Source organism: Rhinolophus ferrumequinum, chromosome 8, assembly GCF_004115265.2.
Source record: "Rhinolophus ferrumequinum isolate MPI-CBG mRhiFer1 chromosome 8, mRhiFer1_v1.p, whole genome shotgun sequence".
Lineage (NCBI taxonomy): Eukaryota > Metazoa > Chordata > Mammalia > Chiroptera > Rhinolophidae > Rhinolophus > Rhinolophus ferrumequinum.
This window is the reverse complement of record NC_046291.1, coordinates 85,577,808-85,602,091: the sequence shown is the minus strand read 5'-3', so window position 1 is coordinate 85,602,091 and position 24,284 is coordinate 85,577,808. Positions and strand designations below refer to the sequence as shown.

Genomic DNA, 24,284 nt, shown 5'->3' with positions numbered 1-24,284 from the left:
TACGGATGTTTGGGACTTTCATTCAAATTTCTGTTGATATTTTTCTCCTCCAACCTGCCTGTAAAAATTTTAAAATCTAGGACTTGGTTGTACACAATAAACCCTTAGAACCTTCGGTATTTCAGAACCTCCTGAGATTATGGCTTCCATCATGGCATATGATTTACCTCGTAAAATGCAGTAATAGTCAAATTCAAAAGCAATCTTTTATATACAATATACATTTTTAATTGTGAACCTCAATCCATTAAACCATGTCTTACAAGCAAATCAAATCACATGTTTATTGAGGTATGTGTCCAGCATTCTGGTAGGGATTGCAGAGAAGGTGATGATCCACAGTAGATTCTTAAGGGAGACTAAATATACAAAGGGACAATGGCCAGAGCATATATAAAAATAGAACTCTGACCCACAACCTCTGCAGCAATCATTCCAGAAAGGCAACCACCTGTGTGGCAACTGACCCAAAATGGCCAGGACTTGATCAATAACCGCGAGCTTCCTTAATTTTTGTCCTATTTGCAACTTAGGACCAACAAGCAAAAGGCAAATATGCACCCCTAACCCACCACGCAGAGCACCTTGCTTCTGGTTAGCCTTACTCCAGCCTCCCCATGCCAACAACCTCCAATCAGGGCACACCTGAAGTCTTCCCTGTTTTCTACTCTAGAGCTTTTACACTCCTCTGCCTGCCTTTGAGTCACCAAGTGCAAGTGATGGTGGCTGACTACCTTGCCACAGCAAGCTCTGAATAAAAATTTTTTTGCTTGTTCTCATTTGGGTTTTCACACTTGGAATTTACAGAATTATTATAGGTGATTTCAATTATTATCTAGAAGCTCCAAAGACTCATGACATAGTCATTTGTAATTTTACTAGGGCTTCCATTTTCAATGTAGTCTTTGACACTGGTGTACAGGAGAGTTTGTTAGCTAGTGACTGCTCTGTATACACACTCAAACTTGCTTTTTTATTCATGTTGTGGCTTATGTACTTTACTGGGGAAATTATATTTCAGGGGATTTTGTGTGTGTGTGTGTGTGTGTGTGTGTGTGTGGTGTCAGACTTAATACCTGGTGAATTTTAAGGGTCTACTATTGAGAGATTTCAAAAGGACTTGAAGAGTGATTGACTTTGAAGAGTAAAAAGGAAATTAATCAAAATGAAAGATCAGCCTTTTAAGCCTGTGAGAGTAGGCAAATAATGTTACAGTCTGACAGAATGATGATGTGGGACAAAAATCCAGTTTTGAAAGGTCAAGAGACAACAGGATGTTCAAGTTCATTCATTCAACAAATATTGACTCCCAACTCTGTGCTAGGCACTATTCTAGATGCTAAGGATACAGTGGACAATAAAATAATACAGGCAAAAATCTTTGCTCTTGTGGAACTTGTATTTGTAGATGGTTGGGATTTGGTAGGGAGGAAAAGGTAAGGCTTATAAGACCTATAAGTTTATAAGACTTATTCACATGGAGATAAGAGTTAAAGTTATCAGATCAGAAAGCAGTTTTCAAAGACTTTGAAGTTTTTGAGGACTTAGCCTTGGGCAAATCCAAAACACTAATTCAAAAGAATATATGCAACCCTACATTAATTGCAGCATTATTTACAATTGTCAAGATATGGAAGCAAACTAAATGCCCATCAATAGATGACTGGAGAGTAGAAGTTGCGGTGCACATATACTGTGGAATATTACTCAGCCATAAAAGGAATGAAATCTTACCATTTGTGACAACATGAATGGACCTAGAGGATATTATGTTAAGTGAAGTTAGTCAGAGAAAGACAAATTCCCTATGATCTCACTTATACGTGGAATCTAAAGAACAAAATAAACAAACAGAAACAGATTCATAGATAGAGAGAATAAATTGATGGTTGCCAGATGGGAGGGAGTTGGGGGGGCTGCGTGAAAAAAATGAAGGGATTTAAAAGTACAAATTGGTAGTTACAAAATGGTCAAAGGAGTTGTAAAGTACAGCATATGGAATACAGTCAATCATATTGTAATAACTATGTATGGTGCCAACTGGATACTAGACTTATGGGCGGGGGAGGAAATCACTTCATAAATTATATAAATGTCTAACCACCATGCTGTACACCTGAAACTAATATAATATTGAATGTCAATCTAATTGAAAAATGAAACAAAAACAAACAACAAAAAAGATATGTGGGGACAAAAGAAAGAAATCCTTATGGTGTCACAGCACAGAAACCACACTAAGGTCTATTACCACAGAGTAGTCCAGTGGAATTTCCCTCAGAATGCTGGGAAAAAGTGTTAATGGAAAATAGACCTATTAGAGACTACCTGAAGACTGTCTAGCATTACCTTATCCATTACAAGAATGTCATAGCATTGTCCTTGAGTAGATGCTTAGGCAGTTTGTGGTAATAATGGTAATTTATATTTACATTCATTTACAAAGTACTATCATTTGTATGATTTAATTGAGAAACAGATAATAGTATCAACATATTTACAGATGGGGAATTGTACATAGTAGAGAGAATCATAATCCTCAAGATTACATAACAAATTGTGGTCGTTTAAGATTAAGAATTAGAACCCAGTGTTCCTGTTAGAGGCTGGGAGTTATTCATAATGCTATTATTTTTTCAGCCTATATACCATAAGTGTAGCAAAAAAAAAATTAAGCATCTTATGAGCCTGACACCTAAATAAATGAAAGAAAAGAATAAAGCAGGTGGTGGAATAATTTGATTAATGGCTGCAACCAAATTTTTCCAAGTAGTAATTTCAAGTAAATGATTAAGATTTTTCTACCCTGCATAATAAGTTTCTGAATGATTTATTAGAAGTGCTTCATGCTGACACTTTATTGGAAACTGACTGGATAAACACACACAAAAGTCCATTGGCATTGTTTTTGTCATTTGAATGTGTATTAAATTTCTTTCAAAACAGGAGATTTAGAAGGTAAGAAATGAACTACTGTGACTACAAATGTAAGAAAATTTAATTTCTTCGCACCATCTGATAAAGATGTTACAAATGCACTGGTGGTAGATAAACCCAGTAAAGTTAAAGAACCTTTTTGTCTCGTTTTTGTTTTCTAAATACAAATCTGAACGCTGGCGAAGCCTTTTTCTTATGGGATATTCAAAAGATGGTTAAGAAAGATCTAGTGTTCAATAATTACTAACATTTGTAGAGTTGTTGCTATGTGCCATGAATTATCAAACGCCTTCATATTTCTACTCATGTAGTCCTGGCATAAACACACAAAATAGATGAGGCAGGTACAGTATGCCCACTTCTCAGATGAGGAAACTGAGGGCCAGGGAGGTGAAGTAGCTTGCCTTAGGGACACAGCTTCCAACTCCAACAGCTGGGATCTGATTTACATACAAAAGTTTCCAGAAAGCAAAAGTTCTCCCAAGCCACTTTGCTTTTAAGACCTCTCCTCGAGAAAGGGATATCCAGAGTTTCGTGGCCGAACTTTGTAAGAAATGGGAGTCGCCAGCTCTTGTTCTAGTGCGGGGTCATCCGGAGGATCTGCTACTTCCCTCGTCCTTCGCTCCGCCCAACCACCCACGTCCACTTCCCCCTTTCTCCTTCCACTTCTTCCTGGCTCTTCGCTTCCCCGGCGTCACCGCCGTGTCTCCAGGCTCCGCGCCCTGCGCCGGGCACTACCCTTCTGGGAGCCACCGACTCATCCAGGAGACACACCCCGCGCGCCCCGGGGTCGCGCTGCCGTGACGTAACCCTTGCGCCGTCGCCGTCGGGCCGGGGGGCGGGACCGCGGGGCTGGCTGGCCGGCCGGGGGCGGGGCCGGGGCCAGGGTCCAGCTCCGGGCCTCTGCGGCCATCACTGCCTACGCGGTCTCTTCCGCTCGCCCGCTCCCCGCCCTCCCGGGCCGAGTGGGGCCGGCTGGCTTCGGCAGCCTCGCCCGGAGGGGCACCGCGGCTTCAGGGGCTGGACCTCCAGAGCAGCGCGATGTCAGGCGCCGTGACAGCTCTGTGAGTCCCAGGCCGCGGCCGTGGCGCTGGGTGGCGGCAGGGCCGGGCCGGGTCCGCTCATGGTGCCGCCACGACGCCATCGCGGGGCAGGAAGGCCAGGTAGGCAGGCGGGGGGAAGGGAGACCGAAATGACCCGGAGCCAAAACCGGGACCGAGCGCCCAAGAACAGTCCCACCAGCAGCCCTTGGTGGCAGCCGGAGTGGCTTGGCCAAAGTGGTGACGGTCTGTAGGGGCGGAGTGAGGGGGAGGCTGACAGGGGCGTGCGAGCCTGGCAGTCGGGGAGCTACCCGTGCCCCGCCGCTTCAGGGCTTGAACTCACTCCCTGGGGAGGCGTCACTGCCTTAACTTTGTTTTCCTCCAAAAGGGGGGATGGATTCCCTTTAACAGCTGTTTCCACACCACTCTCGTGAATTGCTATATCGATCTAAAATATCTAGATTAGAGTGACGGCTGGCTGGAGGAGGGTGTAGTGTCCTTTCCCTTTAACACGTGAGTGATTGGAAGCGTGCCCCCAAGACTCAGAACAAATCAAATAACTGAACTCCACTCAGGGACATACTAGACAGAAAAGACGCTTAGAAACAGGCGCGTGTCTAGACGTCCCCTAGACTGGATTTCTTTGGAGAGAGACGTGAGAGGCGAATGGAGTTGTGTATTTATGGAACTCGGAGAAGCTATTTTCCAGTAGTGAGCTAGTCTTACATATGCAGTTTGTTGAATATTGCTTCCCCTCCCCACCACGTACTTTTCTGAGTATAATTTGAAGTCTAGAGAATAGTGTCAATTATATTTAATACTCTGATGTTTTCCTTTCATTTGCGTTCATCTTAAAGATGAGTAGAAAAAAAATGGCCTGTTGTGTTCCAGAGCCTAATTTGATGAATCTTATTTAAAGTTCTTCACCTCCTTTTAGGTGCGCTGAGTTCTTCACCTCCGTTTAGACTCAGATCTGCCACGTTTTCCGGCATTGCTCTTGAAGATCTCAGAAAAGCCTTTAAAATAAGGTAAATTCCGCACCTTTTATTTACTTTGTGATTTTCAAACTGAAGATTAGCTAACAAATATCAGATGTTTCTGTGAATACTCGCATTTTTATATGATTATTTTTTTTTAAAATCCTCTGTGTATTTTCTAAAACACAGACTGCAAATGGTGTGTGTATTTATCATGAACCGAATGAATTCCCAGAGCAGTGGTTTCACTCAGCGCAAACGAATGGCTCTTGGGATTGTTATTCTCCTACTTGTTGATGTGATATGGGTCGCATCCTCAGAACTTACTTCGGTATGTAATTCTTGTCTTAGAATGATGTTGCATAATAATAATAATATTCTTGTTAATCTGTAGTATCTCTAATCATTACTATCTCTCGTGCTTACTTAAAACAGTGTTTTGAATATTGTTGAGTTATTTATGTTTTCTTTGATATTGAATTAGTGTAAATTCAAGTTGAAACTGAAAGGATACTGTTTGCTTTTTCATAGTTGTCTTGGATCATTTAGGGATGGTTATTTAGAAAGACACATATACGTATTCTCTTATTATTTGAAGGTGTTTCTGTTTAATCTTTTTTCCTAAATTCATTTCTTTCACGATAAATACTGTTTTCTAGGGGAACATCCATCTAAGATCCACAACTATTTGTCACCATTTAGTAGAAAATAAGAATACCTTTGGATAAATGAGTGAAAGTGATCAGAGTTTTCATGTATTGCACACTATTTTGCATATGCATGGGTGCATACACATTTATATCTGTTTGCTAATTCAAACACTGTAAAGTACAGTGCTTTTAGTTAAATTTTATTTTGTCTTTATTGATGACCTATTTAGTAATGTGGTACTTTGAGTTCACAAGCTAGTTTTTCTTTCTATTTGTATAGTTACTTTATTCTGTTTGATTAATGATCGCTACAAAAAGACAAGCAATTTTATTTTCAGAAATTACTGCATTTCCACTTAAATGTTGCAATCGTAAGGCTAATATACAAAAGGAAACTAGCATTTATAAAATGACCTTGAATGTCAAAAAAAGCGGTCTGATACTGCTGGTCATCTCATGTCATAGCTAAGTAAATAGTTGACACTTGACATATCCAATGAATAAATAACTTTTTAGCCTTTTTCAAATTAGGCTCTGGAACACAACAGGCCATTTTTTTTTTTAACTCTTCTATAACCTTTCACTCTTTAATTACTTTTAGATCAACATTCTGTAGTTTAAATACAAAGAAATCTCCTTAATGTTGATAGAGAACGAAGCCTATCTTTAAAATTTTATTTTAGTTTTAAATAAATAGTTTGGCTTTTATCTATCAGGAAATAAAATGTAGTACAAAAGAGCACCTGATTAAATTATAATTTAGCAATCCATATCTAAGCAGTAAATAAAAACATCCTATTTTTGAAGAAGTAAAATCTGTTCGTATGAGAATATTTTACAATTTCATTATTCAAGAGCATATGTAAGGTGTCTAATTCTTCAGTCAAGTGTGCTTATCAAACTTTTGAGGTAAATTGTATATTTCAAAAAGAAAATCAATCTTTTTATTATGGAAAATTTCTAACATATACGAAGTTGAGAGAATGTAATGAATAAGAGAGTATAATGAAATTTCATGTGCACATCACTTACCTTTAACAATTATCAAGTTTTGTCAATCTTATTAACTCCTTCCCAAACATTTTTTCAGTAAATTTTTATTTTTCAATTACAGTTGACATACAATATTATATTAGTTTCAGGTGTATAACATAGCTAAACATTTTTTCCTGCAGTATTTTAAAGCAAATTTCAGCGATTTGTCATTTCACCTAAAAATTATTTCATATTCATCTCAAACTGAAACAGACTTTTAATTTTTTAAAATACAATCACCATAAAATACAATATCTAACAAACTTAATTATAATTCCTTACAGTTATCAAATACCCAGTCCATACTTAAATTTCTCTAGTTGTGTCAAGGATATCTTTTTAGTTTAAGATCTAAACAAAAATCCCACATTGCATTTGTTATAACTTGTCACTTTTATTCCTTAACTGTTTACTCCCTTCCCCCGCTTCATTTATTATCATGTCATTGATTTGTTGGAAAATCTGGATCATTTTTCCTGTAGGATAATTCACACTTAGTCCTTTTTGAGTGCTATAACAGAGTTACCATAATCTGGGTGGCTCAAGCAACAAACATTTATTTCTTACAATTCTAGAAGCTAGAAAGTATAATCAGGGTGCTGGCAATTTCGCTATCTGGTGGAGAGCTGCTTCCTAGTTCTTAGATGGCAGTCTCCTGTGTCCTCACAGGCAGGAGGGGTGGGAGAGCTGTCTGGGGTCTCTTTAATATGGCACTAATCACATTCATGAGGGCTCCACTCTCATGACCTAGTCACCTGCCACAAGCCCCACCTCCTAATGCCTCCACATTAGGGCTTAGGATTTTAACATATGAATTTTGGGGGGACCCAGACATTTAGTCCATAACACACACATTCTGGATTTAGCTGATTGCTTCCTTGGCATGTCATTTAACGTGCTCCTCTTTCTCTCTTATTTCCTGTAAAATGGTATTTAGGTGTAAAGTCTGCTTGATTCATTTTCAGTTTTTATGAAAAAATACATTGGTGGTATGGGGTACTTCCTTTCACATCACAACATGAGGCACTTAATGCCTGCAGTTATTTGGGTGATGCCAATTTGAGCACTATACATTTCCTCCTCAACCTTTAGGTAAAGTTGAATATCTTTATGTTTATTGCCCAGATAGAGTATTTCATTAGGGCTTATAAAGTGGTGACTTTTCTAGGGCTCATTCCTTCTGCATTTATTAGGAGAAATTTTTGAAGGAGAATTTTTCCACAACTACTGTTTGGTTATCCTGAAACATGGTTCATATAGGAAAGATTGGATTAATCTTGATTCTTTTCCTTTATTCGTTTTAGAGTAATGTTGCCTAGAAACTTTCAGTAGCAATAATTAAGGGTTTTTTGAGTTGCATTGTACTTTCATGGATTTTTGTATATTTGACATATCAAACAATTGTAGTTTTTCATTTGGATGCTTACCCTGTCCTACCTTTGACCACTGGGAGCCCCTTCAAATTGGCTTAGTGTCCTTTTAATGTGACCCCATTAATCTTTAATATCCTATTTGCTTTCTGGCACAAGGTACCGCAGGCTCAGCTGGTACATTTTCTGCCCCATACTTGGACATAGCCATTTCTTCAACAACCCATGTTGTCTTTTAGTGCAGAATAGTTCAGATCACTATCTGGATTCTAGAGGTGTTCATTCTTTGAGGGGTGTCGTTTTTTTCTAGGCCTTTCATTGCACATAACTAGGAAATTCTTTTTTAGAAAAGAAAAACTGAGTTCATACTGGTATTTCCAATTTAAACGAAGATTACATGTTTTTGTATAACTTCCTAATAACATTAATTGCATGCAGTTTTCTTCATATACCATTCTGTTTCATTGTTTTTTACTCTGCTTGGGCTATTATTCACTTTTTCAGACAGGTCAAGAATAGCTGCTCCTAGGAAAGTTTCATAACCTTCAAAAACTTACTCTTCATATATATCTCTTCTCAGGAAACCTGTCTCATTTTTCCTTAGCCCCTAGCATAAATACTGTTGTACAGTAGGTTTTCTGTGAATGTTAAACAAAACTTTTTTTGCAAATTGTGCCTACTTTGTTTGGGTATATTACCCTTTTTATGCAAGGCAAGTACAATATTCAGAAATGAATCTAAAATATTTCTATTATCCCTTTTGCTCTTTCCCTTCCAATGAACTTCTAGAGTTAAAAATCATGTCATGGCCTTGTTTTATCAGAGATAAGTAATAAGGTTTAAAGTCATCTCATAGTTTGTTTAACTTTTTCCTTTACAGTATGTTTTTACTCAGTACAATAAACCGTTCTTCAGCACCTTTGCAAAAACATCTATGTTTGTTCTGTACCTTTTGGGCTTTATTATTTGGAAGCCATGGAGACAACAGTGTACAAGAGGATTTCGAGGAAAGCATGCTGCTTTTGTAAGTTTAAATTTTAAGTGTTTGTTGGAGAGGGGTTATCTTTTTTCAAAGTTTAAAGATGTATTAGTTTCTTGAATAGTCCAATTTTGAATTGTTCAATTGAGTAAAGATAGCATGCCATAAGAAAAACCTACTTTTGTCCAAAATTAAAATTTATTCTTCTAATCAATTTGGTATCATATCTTATGAGAAATTGAAGGTACATAACTACTTTCTCTCCCTTACCTCATGGCATCCTCTGAGATGTTAAAAATTTTTGAACTAGCCAATCTCCATCAATTAATGTGGAGAAGACGATGAGAGTAAGGAAGAAGACGACTACCGGGGATCTGACCATTTGCAGACTGGATGAGTATCATCTAATTGGTTGTAAAGTTGATTGTAGAAGCAAACAAATTTAAGGTTTTATATATTAAAATGAAAATAGCATATTTCAGGGCATGTTTCAGGTGTTTGGCTAATCAGTCAAATTATATTCTTTCAGTGATGTAACATAACGTGCTGATTCATAGAAGTAGAAACTGAATAGAAACTGAATTTTTGAGAATGAAGAATATAAAACTAACAATCTTTTTTCTTTTCATTCTCCCTTTCTTTCTTTTTAAAATTGTGGTAAAATATACGTAACATCAAATTTACCATTTCAACCTGTTTTTTCTTTTCCCCTTTTTGTTATGGTAAAATATACATAACAAAAAGTTTATCATTTTTACCATTTTTAAATGTACAGTTCTGTGGCATGACGTACATTCACTTTGCTGTGCAGCCATCATCACCATCCATGTCCAGAACTTTTTCATCATCCCAAACAGAAACACGATGCCTATTAAACAATAACTCCCCTCCCCTCCTCTCAGCCCGTGGTGACCACTGTTTTTCTTTCTATCTCTATTTTTTGTGGGTTAACATATTGTTATTCTCTTGTCTTTTCTCAAGAATGTACTCATTGGATTTTTGTCAGGGCTTTTCAGTAATGGTTTTTGAGGTAAAGCTTGGAAGTATACACTCATATGTGCACAAAAATTTAACTTGCGAAAAGTGTGTGTGTGTGTACACATGTATATATATTTTACTTTTCAAAAGTAATCGTATACGTTATAGAAATGCATATACATTGTAGTATTGCATGTAGGAATGTTATGTGTATATTAATACATGTACATTGTCAAAAGTTTAGAAAATGCAGAGTAACAAAAAGAAGTAAAAATTCTACCATTCAAGGAATGACCATTGACAGTATTTTGGCATATATCCTGCCATTCTTTTTCATGCGTGCATTTTTGTACAAAAAAGAAATTGTACTGTTGTGTTTTGTTTTATAACTTGCTTCTGTACTTACTAGGATATCATGAACAACTTTCTGTGTAATTAAGTATTACTAGAACATTTTTTAATGTCAAGTATTTTTTAATTGTAATGATAAATGTTCTTTTTTGAAAACAAATTATTGTAATAAGAATAGGAATAGTCTATCCATAATCTCACCATTTTAAGACCACTATAAATATTTGATACTATCTATAGCTATATATTTATGTGTATATATTTAAAAAAACTATAGCAGAAATAAGTTTAGTCTTATACCTAATTAAGTTTTAAAAAGTTTAGTCTCACAGTTATACCTAATTCATATCTCTGTTAGCAGTATATGAGATTGAACCCTTACCAACACCTCAACATTTGCCAATTTGATAGGTGAACAGTAGTATCTTGTTAAAATGCATGTTTTTGGTTACTTTTTCATATATTTGTTGCTCAGTAGAATTCAGTCTGATATCTGTTTCTTGTTCATTTTTCTACATTGAGTTTTTCATATTAATTTATAAGCATTCTTAAGAGCATGAGCTCTGGTGTTTGAGTCTTGTTCTGTCACTTGCTGATTGTGTGACGTTGGGCAAGTTTTTCAATCTCTGCATACTAGAAGCAGGGATAATGGTGAGGTAACTGTGGGTATGATACGGGCACGAGCACCGTGGTTCTGAAAGTTGGGTTCAGTCCCTGAGATCCATTTAGGGAATTCTTGAGATTAGCACTTATCATGATAATACTAAGATGTCATTTGTCTTTTTCACTAATCCACCCATCCTTTCCTTTCCCTGCAAATCTGAAATGTTACAATGGTGTTGTGAAAAGGGCCTAAGTTTTGGAGTTAGATAACTTGAATTTTCATCCTGACTCGGTTAGGGAGATGAAATCTCTCATCCTCAACTTCTTCTTCAATAAAATGAAGACGATAATGCCTGCCTTGTGTGGTTGAATACTTGGGCATTAGCTGCTATTATTATTCATAGTTATATTCTTACAGGTCTACTCTGGAGTTTTGATTCTAATCTTGTGAGCTGTGACTGATAATAGCCCTACTTTATAACATGAGTTTAATTGAGTTTTATGTCCTGTTATCTGTAGTTTGCAGATGCTGAAGGTTACTTTGCTGCTTGCACAACAGATACAACTATGAATAGTTCTTTGGTAAGTGCTGCTTTTCTTGTCAGGAATGGAGCAGTTGGAGTTGAGCCATGGTGGGAAGAACTGAAATAGCTTGGATAACAACTCAGCTATATTAGAATATGTATTATATTTATATATTATATGTATATGCTGTCTGTGAGAATTTCGGTTTGGTCTCTTAGTGATACCTGAGGCCTGAAAATAAGCAGTTCAGCCACCACGGGGGAAAGAGGAGAAGAGGAAAGTAGTTGAGTGAAAATAGTAGAGGACAGTCCTTTGTTTCTTCCCAACTTTGTCACTTCATTGTTTATTATTATCACCTAGAAACAAATGTGTTTGCTTGACACTGAGAATATATAAGCAAATTGTTCATTTGTTCCACAGATTTTTAAGAGCACTTAGTATGTGTTAAGCACTTGTTTTAGACTCTGGAAATATAGCTTCTGTTCTAGTGTGTGTTTGGGAAGGAGAAGGAGACAGATAATAAGCAAGCAAAATAATTAATATATTCACTTATTTTAGGCATTTATAATCTAGTTGGAGAGATAGTATGTAAGAATCTATTCTTTTTAGACATCACTAAGACATCTCTTTTTAACGTATAGTTTCAGATGTGGCATTCTATCTGAGAAAAAATTTAAAGTTACTCTAAACTTTAATACCAATTTATGAAGCACTAGCATGTTGACCTTATTGACAGTGCAGTTTTTTGTTTGTTTGTCTGGCTTATGGAGCTACATTCACGTGCAGGGTAGGTTACCTGGCACTGTAAAGAGTTTATGACACTTAGAGAAAATGTCATTTCTTTTCTCTGGGATCTTAATTATCAACAAGATTATCAGTTGTCTCTTTCGGTGTAGAAGGCAGAGCTGAGATGGCAGCCTACTCACCTAACTACTTCTGTACTAATTGTTGCTATTATCTGTAAGACGAATATGTCAAACGGTTGTAGGCCAAATGCTGTAATGAAAAGTTAATATAACAAAGAGGTTATGACTATGTCTATTTCCAGATCCTGTTGTCTCTTCATTTACTGAATATTTTTCATTGGTAGAGTTTTATACCAGGAGTTAAAAGAGAAATCAAAGATATAAAAAAAAAACCCAAAAAACGTTTTATGTTAATTTAAGAAACAGCCTAGTTGGAGAATTATGCTTTAAATATAGATCGTGTGGAGAATATTTGCAAAAACAGTTGAGAAATTTACAACCACTTAAAAATATAGAGCTTTAGAGCATGGTTTATACAAACCTGGCTTTAATTCTGTTATTTTATATCTTAGCTCCTAGAAAAGTTCCTTTAGAATACCATTTTATAAGGTTGCTGCAAGGACTAATGAGAAATGTATGTTGAACTGCTCTGAACTTGGTACCTATGCATAGTAAGAACTGATAAGTGGTAGCTATTTTTTTCTTATCTATTAATTCTATAAAAAGTTTTCAGGAAATTTTGGTTTTACTTGAATCTTAAGTAGCAAGAGGAAACAATTTGGCAAATATGTGTACATATTATATACACAATTATCTATTCATTGTCTGCCTCCCCTGTGGACTCCACGATCACGGAGGACAGTGACTTTGTCTTATTCACTCTTATATCCCCAGGACCTAGAACAGTACCTGACATAGTAAGAACTCAATATGTATTTGTTAAAAGAATGAATGAAACGGAATGGGAGATAATCTCTTAGCTGGGAGAGAGGTCTGTTTTTATGGCATTTAAATGTTAAATATAATGTATCAACGCTGTACTGTTACGTTTCTAAACTTTAAACTTATTCTTTTCTGTCATTTTACCTGTGTGGATCATTTGAGTCTTTTTAAGTCTTGAAAATGCATTTTGGGAAAATTATGCTATATAAACATGGTGGTGAATAGCTGTGTTTGGGTAGCATCTGTGTCTACATAGCATCCATTTAAATTTTAGCCAATATGTCAGCTATTATACTTGCTGATTATATTTGTTTCTGTTTCTGTTATATTCCAGAGTGAACCTCTGTATGTTCCTGTGAAATTTCATGATCTTCCAAGTGAAAAACCTGAGAACACAAACATTGATACTGAAAAAAGTAAGGAAAACTTAGAATTTCGTATCTTAGAAATGGATGGAAATTTTAGCTTCATTCAAGCCATACCCAAACTTAAAGATTGGGGATCGCCAGGCATTTCTTTTGTTCCATGTGGTGTTGGCTTGGCCTACAGTCTTTCAGAAGTTTGACTGGAAGTTTTTATTAATTCAACTGGAAATAGTTTCCAAATACCAGAGATCTCTATGATTTTGTTTATCTATCTATCTGTCTATCTGTCTATTTTAAAATGAATGGTATCCTCTTCAACCATGCCATCACAAACCTTGATAGCAAATTATAGGAGTTTTGCTGATTCTGTGAATTGAAGAAAGAATGCCAGCTTCAACATAAGGCACAGTATTTATGCATCATGTTCTCTTATAAGGAATGGATCTATAGAAGAATGTTCTGCATACTTGACCAGAAAAGTAATTCTCATTGAGTGTGAGGAAAAATCCAAACAAAGTTTTATGTAAATGCTAAAATGATCATATTATAATCCTGAACCAGGCTGTTGTCTATGTATACAGTTGCAGAAATCTTGTTGGAATATTGGTCTCATTTTAAAACCTTTAAAACGTTTTTATAAATGAAAATGTTTTTCCTGTTAACTATTTTGAGTGAGCAAAGATGCCCCAGGTCATGATATAACTCTGTTTTTCTTTGATTGTGCAAGACTGATTACAGATGGGTTAAATAATATGCATGTATCAGTAAATTAAAACTTGTGACTTTTGTTGGATTCAAGGGGGAACGTTTAATGATTTGTACTATACTTTTTCTTTCAAGCTCCCAAAAAGTCTCGTGTAAGGTTCAGTAATATCATGGAGATTCGACAGCTTCCGTCAAGCCACGCATTGGAAGCCAAGTTGTCTCGCATGTCATATCCTACTGTGAAAGAACAAGAATTCTTACTCAAAACTGTGGGGAAACTTACTGCAACTCAAGTAGCAAAAATTAGCTTTTTTTTTTGCTTTGTGGTAGGTCTTCTCTTTATTATATATTTGGAACTTGAATTTTAAGACAGTATTCATACCATTAATGTTGAAGTGTAAGAGTATTAGGTTGCTTAATCATGACTTTAAATTCTGCTATCTGGCATCATTGAAGAATTAGAGTATCAAACTTAATGCTTGTCATACATACCTCAAAGAATTTAATAAATACTATATGGCACAACTACACATACATATTCAGAATTTGGCATTTCCTCATGGTCAGAATAATAAATAGTTATTATACACTGTGATATATCCAGATAAAAGTTTACTGTATACACTTATTTCTTCAAATAAGTGTTTCTGCAGTTTTATATTAAATTCATGTAAATGTCAATATTTTAGTCGATAACAAAAAATTTTTACAGAATTCCTTGTAATATCGTTGATAGCTTCTCTGTATAGCACCTGAAATACATACTTAATATATCACAAAGAATAATCAGATAGCAAATCAAATGTTATTTGCAGTTAAGCTGGTATTAGAGACTTGTCTGAATTAGTGAAAAACTGAAGTTTATAAGTTAAAAAATTAATTTCAGTGCTCTTTGATGTCATTGGAAGAAGTCTCATTCATGGTTGTTTAGTATGAGCCTTTAAGATTTAAATTTATACTGAGCATTTTTCAACACTTGATAATGCAGTGCTAATGTCAGTAGTATTAGTTCGATTATAAAGTTTTTTTTATTTCACAATTTTGCCTCTCATATTACTACATTAGCCCATGTTTTTCCATCCTTTGCCTGAATAACCTCCATTGTAGTGATAGCTTGATGAATATATTCAGCAATACAAACAAATGAAAAAATGTTGGGGAGTTGTAATATGATCATTGCAAATGTAGTAAAATTAATTTAAAGGCTCATATTTGGATTATGCGATTCTGATTTGTTTGCTTGCTTTAAATAAGTGTAAGGCAAGACTAAGATTTATTAATTATATGCTACCTAATTTTCAAAGGAACTTGAGGAGGAGTGTAATAAAAGAATCTATGTAGTAAAAGTTTTTAAAAAGGGGAACAAGATAAGAGCCAGCTTGAACGGGGAATGTGTGGCGCTGGGGGAGGTGGTTGTGGAATGAGATGATTCTGTCAGGAACTTCGATTTAAGGGAAGAAAACTGTTTCAGTTGAGCACACAGCTCATCTCTAGGCAAATTGGCAGGAAGGCAGAAAGGAAAATCTCCTTAGTTACATAGCTTAGTGCCTATATATATATTATACACACACACACACACATACAGGAAGTATCTCTCTTCATTGGGTAAAGCAAACGTTTTCTTAACTCAGAACTCAGAGAATGTATTAAGGCACTATTCTGTATTGTAGATTTATAGATAGATATGGGCAGATAATAGCCTTTTTAAAAAATTGTGGTAAAATATACATATCATAACATTTATCATTTTAACCATTTTTAAGTGTACAAAGCAGTGGCATTAAGTACATTCACATTGTTACGCAGCCATCACCACCATCCAGAACTTTTTTCATCTCACAAAACTGAAACTCTGTACCCACTAAATGATAACTCCCTTCTCCCTCCCCAAGCTCCTGACAGCTACCATTCATTCTACTTCCTGTCTCTATGAATTTGACTGCTCTAAGTACCTCATATGAGTGGAATAATACAATATTTGTCCTTTTGTGACTGACTTCTTTCACTTAGCATAATGTCTTCCAGGCTCATCCTTGTAGCATGTGTCAGAATTTCCTTTTTAAGGATGACTAATAGTCCATTGTATGCATACACCACATTTTGTTTATCCATTCATCCGTTGCTGTAACTTGGGTTGCTTCCACCTTTAATAGTCTTTTATTTTTTAATAGACCTTAAATAAGTTACAAGAGCAGAGAATTATGTTAGTCTTTAGTAAAGGCATTTCTATAGAAAGTCAGAATAATATAGTACAGATCTGTAGAAGGTCAAGTGAGGTCTAGAGCAGTGCTGTTCAATGAAGATATAATGTGAGCCTCAAATGCAGGTCACATAAGTATTTTTAAATTGTCTACTAACCATGTTAAAAAGAAACAAAGAAAACTAAAGTTGATTTCAATACTACTATATTTTTATTTAAGCCATTATATATAAAATATTTCAACATATTATCAATATAAAAATTATTGATGAGGCAATTTATATTTTTTGTACCAAAGTCTTCTAAACATTTCAATTTTTAAACATTCCAATTTCTGTTTCATTCCAATTTCAATTTTCATTTCAATTTTTAAACATTTCAATTCACACTAGTCACATTTCAGTTGCTCAGAAGCCAATATGTGGCTAGTGGCTAGTGTACTGGACAGTGCAGGTCAAAAGGAGATAATGATGTTGTATTTGCCTGTCCTCTAATGTTGTTTTGTGTCATTAGGGTTTATGATGTTTTATTTTTTTTCTGTTAAATAAAATTTAGGTCATATAGGCTTTACCATTTTTTATTATAATTTAAAAAATGGATTACCATTCATGAAATAATTAGGTATTATATAAATTATTTGTATCAATTAATTATTAGTAAATGGTTTTTATGAACCCTGGCATAATAAAAGGAAAAATTGTAAAGGAAATTTTTATTGGTGGGTAATTGAGATGGGTCTTCTTTTGTGATGAGGGTACCTTGGGTTTGAGCCAGACAATGCAGTTTTGGGAAATGTGGAGAATAGGAAGGTCTTTCTGGAAAGAGTTCATAGCTAATGAAGAGTTGTTAGGATCTTTGAATGCCTGCTATACAAATGATCTGTTTTCATTTCTTTATCTTGTATTAACAGAGACCAGTGAAATTGTTTGGAAAATGAGTACAGTATTTTAGTATTAAAGTGGTTAGGAAAGTGGATCAAGAAAGCTACTTATCACTGAAAAGTATTATCTCTTCTTACAGAAAATCTCCAAAAGATAATTAAGGGCAGAATCTTCTACCTCTTTTCTAGCACTTCAACTACAAGCAGATCGTGGCTCCTATTATCATATATGTATGTTTGATATTGCCAATCTTACTGATAGCTGCATCATTTTGTCCTTTCGATAGTAAAGTGAAATTATCTAGGAAGTCAGAGGACTATGGGTGGAATCCCTTTGCCATAGTTTCACTCTGGCTTCAGCCTTGCGTACAATATAGATTGAATGGAGACTACTAGACTCTCAGCTGTCTGCTACCTTCTAGCAGCGTTCTAAGATCATGTGTCTATACTGTTGCTTTGAAATATAAATACTAATAATTACACTACTCACTTAGCTACAGGTTCTAAGAGAGATCGAGAGACAAGTCATTCTTCAGTGGAATATAGTTATCTAGTCAGTGTGTTTAAGTAACTGAGATGCCACAAACAGACAAGTAGTTAATTTACTTGGATTGACTCAGCAATCTGTTTCTTAGAATATATGTTAGTGACACTCATGCACAGATGCCCCAGCAGGCATACACTATATATAATATTTGTAGTAGCATTGTAAGAAGTAGTCAAAAAGTGTCTATCAACAGAAAGGTGGATGAGTTGTGGTAATATGCATTAGAATATCCGATATCAGTGAAAATAAATGAACTTTGGATACACACGCGTAAGACAGACACACAGAGACACGCATACGCATTGGGCTTCCTCAAAAGAGGTCGTAGCCTGTAAATCAAAATGGACACAGGATTGGGAATATAAGGATATCCTAGCCTAGATGAGCAAAAGGAAGAAGAAAAAAATCCGCATAGCTTGGAAACTTACTTTATTATATCCAAAGTTATGACGACTCTTTGTATTGTGTCACCAAACTGAGAATCAGAAACAATCACAATTAGCCAGTAAATTCACAATATTTTGAGACATTTTTATTTTCCAAAGTGAATATAGCCTTTTATTTGGTCAGTGTAGCTAGGCTAGCTAGCTAGTTCCATCCATCCCCATCAGCATCATCTTTTTCAATAGATTTTTTTCATCATGCTGCATTCATCTGTACATATTTTAATGTTTGAAAATTTTCTCCAACTTAAATTTGATTTAGATAAACTTAATAGAGTGCTAGCAGTAGTTGGATAAAGCACACTTTAAAGTTGATTTGATATTAAATTTTATCCTTATTTTAAGGCTTGAATGCTAACTTTTAACCAACTATGGTTAATTTCTTTTTTTTTTTGTACATATTTTTAGTTTTTATTTTAAAGTCCATTAATAGTTCATTGACCCTATAATATTCTATTTATAATTTATACCACTAATGCACATCTGATAATATCCAGTTCATGCTTTTCATAGGAAACCAGTTTTCTACAAATACTTTTTTCTAAAATAAACTTTGCTATTTAATTTTATCATACATCAAAGACACTAAGCATATCATAATTGTGCAGATTGATTATCAAGTAAATAGAATCACATAATTATTAATCAGATTACAAATAGAAGTTTCCAGCCCTCAGCAGCCCTGCTCTTCTTTATTCTCTTATTGCTTTTCCTCCCTTCTTATTCAACCACTGTCCTGACTTTTCATATGATGGGATGTCGGTTTGTTTTTGAACTTCATATAAATGGAATCATACAGTATACTTTTTTAATCACCCTGTCTTTTTCAATTCCATATAATAATTTTGTAATTTATCCATACTATTGTATTTTTCTGCACTTCATTCATATCTAATGCTGATTATATAAACGCAACATTTTAAAATCCATTCTCTCTGATGTCTCTGGATGGGGATGTGAGTCTCATGCCCTCAAGGATGAACAAGCTTCCTGGGTCCAGTTCTTTAGTCATAAGATCCCCTTTGCTGGTCCAATCCCCAAACCCCCTATCCTGGTGGGGGAAGGAGAAGCACTTCCTCTGGCTGCTTCTCTTAGCAGGTGTCTTGATGGATCACCGTGCACACCTGCCTGAGGAAGTTGCTGGACAGGATTCTCTCTCCAAAGCAGAGAAGGAATGTCTTCCTTGAGCCACCCCTATTGCTAGGTTGGGTGCTGGAAACAGCAGGCCTAGGTCACTTTCTTCTGTTGGGAGGGGATATGATTCTCTGTCACTCTGTTGTTCCCAATTCTGGGAACATTTCCCTTTTCTTCTTCCACCTTTCAGAGTTCTTCTTTACTTGTATCTTTCATTAGTTCTAAAATTTATAGTTTTTTATTTTTTATGGTTAATTTCTTAAGGGAAATTGGATAGCAAAGATCTTAAGTCTGATTATAATTGTTTGTCCTGTTTTGGGGCCTGTGCTTTTTCAACATAAAGCAGATTTTAAAACCTCTCATGATAGCAGTGTTTAGGGGAAGAAAAAAGGAGGGAACTATAAATTATAATGACAAATATAAACATGTCATTCATTAGATTTTTTCTTTGTTTTCTATTTCTTTAGTGGTTTTTGGCAAATTTCTCATATCAAGAAGCACTTTCAGACACACAAGTTGCTATAGTTAATATTTTGTCCTCAACTTCTGGTAAGAAATGTATCTTTAAAATCTGCATTATACATTGATATATTTTTGATATATACAGTATGTGTACATATATGCATATTTTTATCTTGTTATAACTTTTTTCTTCTGTTGTCATTGCATTAGTGTTTCATAACTACTTCTTAATCTTTATCATTTTATGCTATAGCCTTGTACTATTTATATTTCTTCCAATACTTTACAGTATTTTTTTATAACAATGAAGTTTTACAGGTTGGCTCTTTGTATTATAGCTGTTTTTATTTCACATATTCTTTCTAAAGATCTTTTTCTAGACCCTTTGGCTAAATGTAATTGCTTGTTTCAGAACTATAATTTGCCCTATGAAAGGTGTTTTATTTTAAAAATTGAATCACTTTCCAAATCTGGAAGATAAAAAAAATATTTTTTACTGTAAAAATAACTTTAGCACACATGCTTGATTATGTTGAAGTCAGAATGTTACTCTGAAGGCTCATTTAATTCTCTTATTAGTTGAAAATAAAAGGATTAGATCTTTATTGTTGAAATAAACATGGTTTAGTTTAGAGGCTGTTTTTGTATATGATCTTTCAATATTTCAGCCTCGGTAACTGCAGTCTTATTCTTAGTTACTTAAAAATGACAAAATTGGTAGTAAATAATTTTGATAGTATTTAAGCTAATGTATCTTTTCTTCATCCTTTTCTCTCCATAGGGCTTTTTACCTTAATCCTTGCTGCAGTGTTTCCAAGTAACAGTGGAGATAGATTTACTCTTTCTAAACTGTTAGCTGTAATTTTAAGGTAAGAGATAGTGTAATAGCTGGTTTACTCTGCTTAAAAATAACGATGTTTAAAATTTTTCTGGTAGTGATAGAGGATAATTTATAGTATAGTATACTGGATAGGCAACGATGAGGGTAGCAGAAGGTTTTCAATGGACTTTCGCTACTCAGTCCTGTGTCACAATCTTTAAAACTTCCTGGGGAGGGTAAATGGCGGGAAGGACCCCAAGGCAGTTTTGGTTTCCATTCATGTGACTGCACACTTACTAAGTATGTACTGACATGTGCATTTAAGTTAGTGTGGCAACCGGGTCCCATAACCCCCAAGTTTCTGTTTCCTTTTCCTAAAACAAGTGCCCCTTTTTGTTTTGGTTTTGGTTTTCACTTCTCGCACTCTAGGAATCTAACATGCAGTATTCACTGAGTGTCTTAGCCTTAGTTTTTCAGCCATTTTCTGTATAATTTGGCAGTTTTGTATTACTGTATAACCTCAGTATTGTCAATAACTATTTACATTTTTAGTTAACTTTGTGTACGTTTATCTTGTCTTCCCTACGAGATTGTATATACTCAAAGGCCGAAGCCTTGTTTTATATTTCTTTGTTTCACCAAGGCCTACCATAGGGCTTTGCTCACTGATGTGTTGGTTTGATAAAGTTACTGTTTTTGTGAGAGAAAATAAGAAATCAGAGTAGGTAGCAAATTAAGAGAAAAAAAAAATCTCTTAATTTAATGAAGAGATTAGTATTAGCTATCAGAGTTGGGTTTAAATCAGAACTCTGCTCTTTGTCCCTGGGCACTACTCTTATGAGGATTTCCTAGATAAGAAAAGGATCATACTATCCTCTACTTTGAAGCTTTGCTTTGAGGTTTGGATGGATATGTATAGAAAGTGATTATCATAGAGACCGGTACTTGGTAATCATAAGTGGTAGATCTTATTATTTATCATAAGACATAAAGGTAAAATAATCATGGTAGTTTCCATGGTTGACCCAACTTATTTACTGTTTAGACTTTATGACCACTAGGAACTTATTGTTATACATGATTGGCTAATGTTTTATTCAAAAACATTTTTGCATTAGGGAAATACAATATATTTATATTAGGGAAGTAAATGAGGTTTTATTTAGATTTAGTCAAAATTTATGCTAATTTCTAAGTTTTCTTTGCACTATCTTCTTTTTTTCCCCTTTGTACTATCTTGATAAAGGTAGATAGATGCATAGAAATAGAAAGGCAATATAAGATGCGTGAGGATAGGAACCACATCTCTTGTCTATTGCTATAACCCAGAGCTTAGCTCAATAAGTAACAATTGAATGAAGGAATGATCTCTGATTTTTCTACATACTTCCTTAAGTCTTATTTTTATGCATTAAAATAATGCGATTAGTTTAATTATTTAAATATTTAAGGATAGTTTTACTGTTAATTTAAATTTTACCAATAAGAAAGTGTTAGTGCCATTGCTAGGTTTATATGGGTTTAGTATATGTGTAGCTCCAAAAGAAAGATTGGAAAAAACATGATAAGTTGGCTAATTCTTTCCTAATTGAAAACAGTAGATAGTATAACACTGGATTCTGGAAGCAGACTGTCTGTGTTTCAATCCCAGCTGTGATTTTTGTCAGGTTACTTCCTCTCTTTGTGCATTAGTTTTTCTCCTGTGTAAAATGGGAATGGTAATAACAGTAATACCTTCCTAAAGGTAATATTGTGCATTTTGTGTGGATTAAATGCATTAATACAACTATAGCACTTACACTCTACTGATAATATTGTAAGGTAGTACTAGTTAAATCACTAATTCTTTGACAGTACCCAAGGTTGAGATTAGTCTTGATCATTTGTAAATAGTTTGTGTCTTTATGATTAGTCCTTTTAAGCAATGTATTGTTTTGCTCATCAGTAATGACTGTTATCTCATAGCATTGGAGGTGTTGTGCTGGTAAACCTGTCAGGATCTGAAAAATCTGCCGGAAGAAATACAATAGGTATGTTTCTGATGCTGCATTCTTTCTGTTAAGAGTATACAGTAAAGTTTTATACATATCATCCTCCTCCTCATCACACACACACACACACACACACAGGGTGGGCGCGAACAAGGTCTTTTTTTAAACTTTTCTTTTGAAAATAATGTTAAAAAATTCAAAAATGGTTCACAGAATTTTCATATAGCCTCCACCCAGATTCTCCGTTAACTGTGTCCATCACTGTAGTACAGTTATAAAAATCAGGAATTAACATTGATTACAATAACATCTAGTTTCTGTAGATCCCTTTCAAGCTTCCCCATTTTTTTCACTAATGTTCTTTTTCTGCTGCAGGATCACTTGTTACATTCAGTTGTCATGTCTCCTTAGTTTTCTTTAATCTGGAACTGTCCCTCAGTCTTTTTTGTCTTTCATAACCGTAACACTTTTGAAGGATATTATCCAGTTTTGTAGAATGTCCCTCAATTTGGGTTTGTCTGATATTTCCTTATGGTTAAATTTATGTTGTGCACTTTTGGTAAGAATACCATGGAAGTGACATTGTGTCCTGATCAGGACATTGTATCAGAAGGCACGTGATATTGATGTTACTAGTGACATTACTGTGATGATCATTTTAAGATGGAGCCTGCCAGGTTGCTCCAGTGTGAAACTACTAAGTTTTCCTTTTGTGAGGAAGAAACGTCTTACAGGGAAATACCGAGACTATACAAGTATCCTGTTTCTATCCTACTTGCACCCACTGATTTTGTCATTTCACTCTTATTTATTGCCCGAAACAGTACAACTATGGGGAACACTTAATTTTTGATCCACTGTTTATATTTAAGAGAAACAAAAGCAATCAGAACCCAGCTTAATGGATTCCCTCTGGATACTTTAGATATTTGAGTTTTATTGAATAGAACAATGCTTTCTAAACCATTCCTGGTTACTGCCCAGTGAACTGTGTCTAGAATTGTCTCACCTCTTTCCCATCTAGAGTAGCTTTGTGTGTGTAAAATAATAAATGCGTTTGTTGTGTGCGTGTGAGACTTTGTGGAGAGACTTCCCCTTTGCTTGATTTAATAAAACATTGGACTTTTAGATAAGTCATTAAAGTATTGAATATGGTCACTTGGCAGACAGCACCTTATTTAGCTGGTTTTAAACGCTTACTTAAATGTTTTTAAGAATGAGTTAATGCATTGAAGAACATCGATATATATTATGCATGTACTGTGAGCCCTGCATTGTGTTAGATCTTTTGGAACATTATAAAGCATAAATTATGTGTTTGCAGTTTTCAAGGAATTCTTGATTTTAATCAGTATGTGAGATTGACAAAATGAAGCCACTAGAGAATAAAATAATACCACATTTAACTACAGTGAAGTATTAAATTATCTAAAATAGAAGACAGGTAGATTGGAAATGTAACAGAATAGGAAGAGGATGCTTTGTGGCAGATGGGACTTCAACGGGGCCGTGCAGATGGTAGTGAAATATGTGAAAAGTGATGCATGGTGGCGGGGAGAACAGTACAAGCAACAGCTTAGAGAGGGAAAGAAGCCTTTGTGTCT

The 24,284-nt window shown here is 35.1% G+C and overlaps 1 protein-coding gene across 2 annotated transcripts in view; it reads left to right on the top strand.

Moving 5' to 3' along the window:
* The first annotated feature begins 3,710 nt into the window (after positions 1-3,710).
* Positions 3,711-24,284, top strand: part of SLC35F5 (solute carrier family 35 member F5) — a 39,312-nt gene continuing 18,738 nt past the window's right edge. Inside the window, exons 1-10 of one of the 2 annotated variants that reach the window (XM_033112596.1) lie at positions 3,711-4,100; positions 4,915-5,005; positions 5,144-5,285; positions 8,890-9,033; positions 11,440-11,502; positions 13,468-13,549; positions 14,339-14,529; positions 19,875-19,956; positions 20,651-20,738; positions 22,655-22,719. In XM_033112596.1, the coding sequence (XP_032968487.1) occupies positions 4,061-4,100; positions 4,915-5,005; positions 5,144-5,285; positions 8,890-9,033; positions 11,440-11,502; positions 13,468-13,549; positions 14,339-14,529; positions 19,875-19,956; positions 20,651-20,738; positions 22,655-22,719 (988 nt within the window). In that variant the 5' untranslated portion in view covers positions 3,711-4,060. The remainder of the gene's footprint in view (positions 4,101-4,914; positions 5,006-5,143; positions 5,286-8,889; positions 9,034-11,439; positions 11,503-13,467; positions 13,550-14,338; positions 14,530-19,874; positions 19,957-20,650; positions 20,739-22,654; positions 22,720-24,284) is intronic. The other variant, XM_033112597.1, reaches the window with a different exon arrangement.